The following is a 3864-nucleotide window of genomic DNA, read 5'->3' as shown; positions in this document are numbered from 1 at the left end:
CCGCACCCCGATGCAAGCCGAACGCCGCACCCCACCCCCAGCACACACACGCACACACACCCTTCATTCAAATGTTTACACGCGCGCACACACACACACACACACACACACACGACAAGATGGTGGATTTTTGATTGGGTGGGTTATTGGGGGGGAGGGGCTTGCTTTTGAAATGCACGCATTTTCACTTTCCCAAAACACAAAGGTACATTTTTTAAAATGTCATATATTGCAACATATTGATGCATTTGTCATACGACGTTTCTACTTAAATTATTAAGCACTTACAGGTGAGAGGTAATAACTATATGTGAGGGCAAAATTTATTTTAGATATGAAGGAGGAGGGTGAGATGCTGTCTGCATTTCAGGATGACTGCCTGCGTTCTTACAAAAATAAGCAAAACGAATAAAATGGGGGCTGTGAATCGATATTTCAGTTTCCAGGGGGAAGTGCATGTATCACGAAATGATTATGGACTTCAATGAAGAATGTCATCAATTATGTAAATATGTATTTCCTTTTACTACAAAGTGTAATTTTGTGCCAGTGACATGGAGTCTGAATAGTTATGTGTTCCTTTTTTTTTTCCTGAAAAGATTTATTAAACTTTATAGTTTATCCGGGTATGTTGGATGCTTTGACAATAAATGACTATTTTCTTCAAAGCAATCCCTTGGAAATTGTTTTAAAATATTTTGGGTAACTAAATAAATGCCCCACTTACATCAATTTAAGCAAATTTAAAGCCTCCACAGTTGAAAGAAGGTTTGATGATCATTTGAAAAACCTTTAGCTAGAACATGTTAGGTTTCTGGATCAAAGGACACTATTTCGACAAGGATGCTTGACATGAAGGTAACTTGTCACTGATATGTCAACGCAGTTCTCAGCAGTGGAGTAATTGGCATCTTCATAAAGGGCCAGAGACAAATGGAAATGTTCAAGCCTGGACCATGGAGACCAAATGAAAGTGCACTTAAAGTTCTACCAATGATGCTTGCATGAAAGAGTATCTCCCAGCCCAAGACCTTTCACCAGTGGGTCATTTTCCATTAGGAGTTCCTGTGGAGTGCTTTAGAAATCCTGTTTAAATGATCAGGATTCCTGTGATGGTCTGTGATTGTAGGGCCCAGCTTCCTTTCCAAAGGCTCTGAAAAAACTAATTTGGAGAAATTACAATACAGACGAATTCAACAGATAACTTTCTTTTTTCTCCCACCCTCCTGGTGTTCACAAGTTCCTTTGTACACTTCATATACTGACAATGCTTCCTAGTTAAATGGAACATATGATGTGGCTGTGTGTGCATGGTCATCTTCACAGACACCCTGTGGATGAACTAGACAGAATTACTGTAGGAGTACTCATTTATTATAGGAAGTATACACTCCCATTGCTTCTTCCTTCATAGCCTTCCTTCCTTCACCTATCTCAGCAAAAGGACACTTGTAATGACTTTTTCTAAAAGGGTTTTTAATTTTTCACTGTATTAGAGCAATGACAGAGTGAATTTTGATTAAATCAGGGTAGGACACCAGCACCCATATAGCACCCATATAGCATGTGATTGTAATTAGTAAGAAAGCAGATTGGCTCTCTTGGATCATCTGGGCACTTTTGGGGGAGGGGCACCATTTCTTTGAGGCCTGGTTTCAGTTTTCCTAGCTTGGATGATCCCAGAAATGCATCCTTAATAAAGTATGATGAGAAGAAGAGTCCAAAATGCCAGGTCTTGGCCCAGACCTTATTCCAGCTCTCTCCTGTAACTACATTTTTTCTCAGACGAGAGTTTCCTGCTATTCATGACTAGCAGACGTGTGGGACTCAATGTTACTTATTGGGGTAATTTGACTTCCCTGGATTTTGCCTCCCGCTGTAAAATGGATGAGGTAGTTTCTGTTCTCTCTCAAGCACTATAAGCACTGAGGAGAGAAGGGAATTATTCTTCTAGCGAGTTGATTGGGTTTTAATTAAATGTCAAGAGGAGGGGGTAGGGAGTAGGGCTGATCTAAAGAGAAGGCTGGGATGTGGGGATGTGTTGTGAAGAAAATTTCATGGGAAGAAAATAGAAAAACATTGGGAGACCCACCGAAGAACCGTATCTCAAAGCATCCTCAAATCATAATACCTGAAAGACAGATGAAATCACCCATGTTTGAGATGCTAGTGAATGCATTGCTAGAGCAAAAGTATCTAAAAACCAGCAAACTAACAACCAAGGCGATCCTATGGGCCTAACTTTCCAAGAAACTTGAATGCCTCTTCCCTTCTATCCCAGTCCTTCCAAAGTCTTCTCTGCAATTCCAGTCATTGCTTGTTGGGAATCCATACAGGAAGATCTACCCAAAAAGTCAGCAAATCCTGTTTGTTTTTTAAAGGATTTCTTCATAGTCTGAAGTCAGGTTTTCGAAGGATACATGTAGACACTCGTTTAACCTCCCCCGTTTTCTTTGGCTGTCAGCTGAATCATCCAGCCAGAAAGAAAGCCTAGCATGGGGCGGATGGGCTGCCTAGGCACTCGAAGTAGGTAGGATCATGGTGCACTTTAGGACCCAACCGGCAGCCGTGCGGATCAATCTGCCTTCAAGACCTCCTTAGCCAAAAGGTGTGTCCAAACCTAGTGTTGCCGTCAGTCCCAAACAAACTCAGAAACATTATACACGAATTGATGTCTCTTCAAGCGTTCAGAGTTAATCCAGCCCTCTCCTGTATCTACGCTTTTCTCAGAGGAGAGTTTCTGGAGTTCCAGAACCATCTGCTGGGCTGATTTTAATGAAAAGGAAAACAAACAAACAAACACACCTACTAGTCCAGAGGATTCCTACTCACAGAACTACTCCACAGGGTTTCCGGGATGGAACTCTTTAGGGAAGTCCGCTACTTCATCTTTCTCCTGCAGAGAACCTAGTGACTTCTATGGGTTCGAATTACCCATCTTGTCTTCAGCCGCGCGATGCTTAACCTACTGCGTCACCAGAGCCGCTTCAAAAGCAGGTGCCGGTTTGCGCAGGGCTGTGGCCGAGGCCTTGTAGTCACAGGGACCGGCTGATCCTGCCAAGGCCAGGCAGGTGGCTGAAAGCTCCCAGCACAAGACTTGAAGAGGGAGGCCAAGGAAGAGCGCACAGGTTGCTGCCCAAGGATTTGCTTTGTCCCAACCAGCAGCAGGACGTCTGGGAGCTGACCCGGAGGGAGCCTAGAGAAGGCCGTCTCCGTGCGTGTCCCTGGATTAGATTCCAGACTGCTGCGAATCCCGCGTCTGTCGACGGGGCGATGCTTCCAGGCTGTTTCCGGAGTCAAGAGTCTGCCTCCCGGCGGGCGAGCCTGGGGAGGCACTCCGTAAGCGTCTGCCGGCGTCCGCGAGGGCCGGACAGACACCGGACCCTCCGGGGTAGTGCCAAGGTCCCGGGGCTCAGCGTTCCCCGACGTCTGCAGACGCGCGTGCGACAGCGGCAGCCTCTCCTCTCGGGGGCAAGGTGCCAGCTTCGATGCGCTGCCCGGCGGCCGGCGGTGGGCGAGGAAAGGCGCCCAAATGTCTCTCCCGGTTCCTCATCTCCGAATCCACCTCATCCACCTCTCACCTTCCTGAATCGAGTCCCAGGTCCTCGCTCACGCTTAACGTTTTCCCTCCGAGCAAGCAATCTCCTTAGGCAGCTCTAAGCAGAGAAAGAGATGCTGCCTGGCAGGGGACCTGGAACCCTTGGGCCCAGCCGCCGGGATGCCCAGGGCCCAAGCCCCCTCCTCCCGCTCCCCAGCAGTCACCTCTCGGCATCTCCCCAGCTCCTGCCTCCAGGAGGGATTTCCTTTGCCGGCCGGGAGGTGCTGTCAGCGGGGGCGGGGGAGAGGTTCTTCCACACAGGCACC

The 3864-nt window shown here is 47.2% G+C and overlaps 1 protein-coding gene across 1 annotated transcript in view; it reads left to right on the top strand.

Annotated features, from left to right (window-relative positions):
• The window catches only part of PRDM8 (PR/SET domain 8), a 9651-nt gene extending 5991 nt beyond the window's left edge, over positions 1-3660 (top strand). The window contains exon 6 of the mRNA XM_045284346.1: positions 3014-3660. Within this exon, the coding sequence (XP_045140281.1) occupies positions 3014-3660 (647 nt within the window). The remainder of the gene's footprint in view (positions 1-3013) is intronic.
• The last annotated feature ends 204 nt before the right edge of the window (positions 3661-3864 follow it).

Source organism: Echinops telfairi, unplaced genomic scaffold (genome assembly GCF_000313985.2).
Source record: "Echinops telfairi isolate 266 unplaced genomic scaffold, ASM31398v2 ScPeMD7_7468;HRSCAF=8506_0, whole genome shotgun sequence".
Lineage (NCBI taxonomy): Eukaryota > Metazoa > Chordata > Mammalia > Afrosoricida > Tenrecidae > Echinops > Echinops telfairi.
Note: the sequence above shows the minus strand (reverse complement) of the source record. Positions and strands in the feature narration are given on the sequence as shown.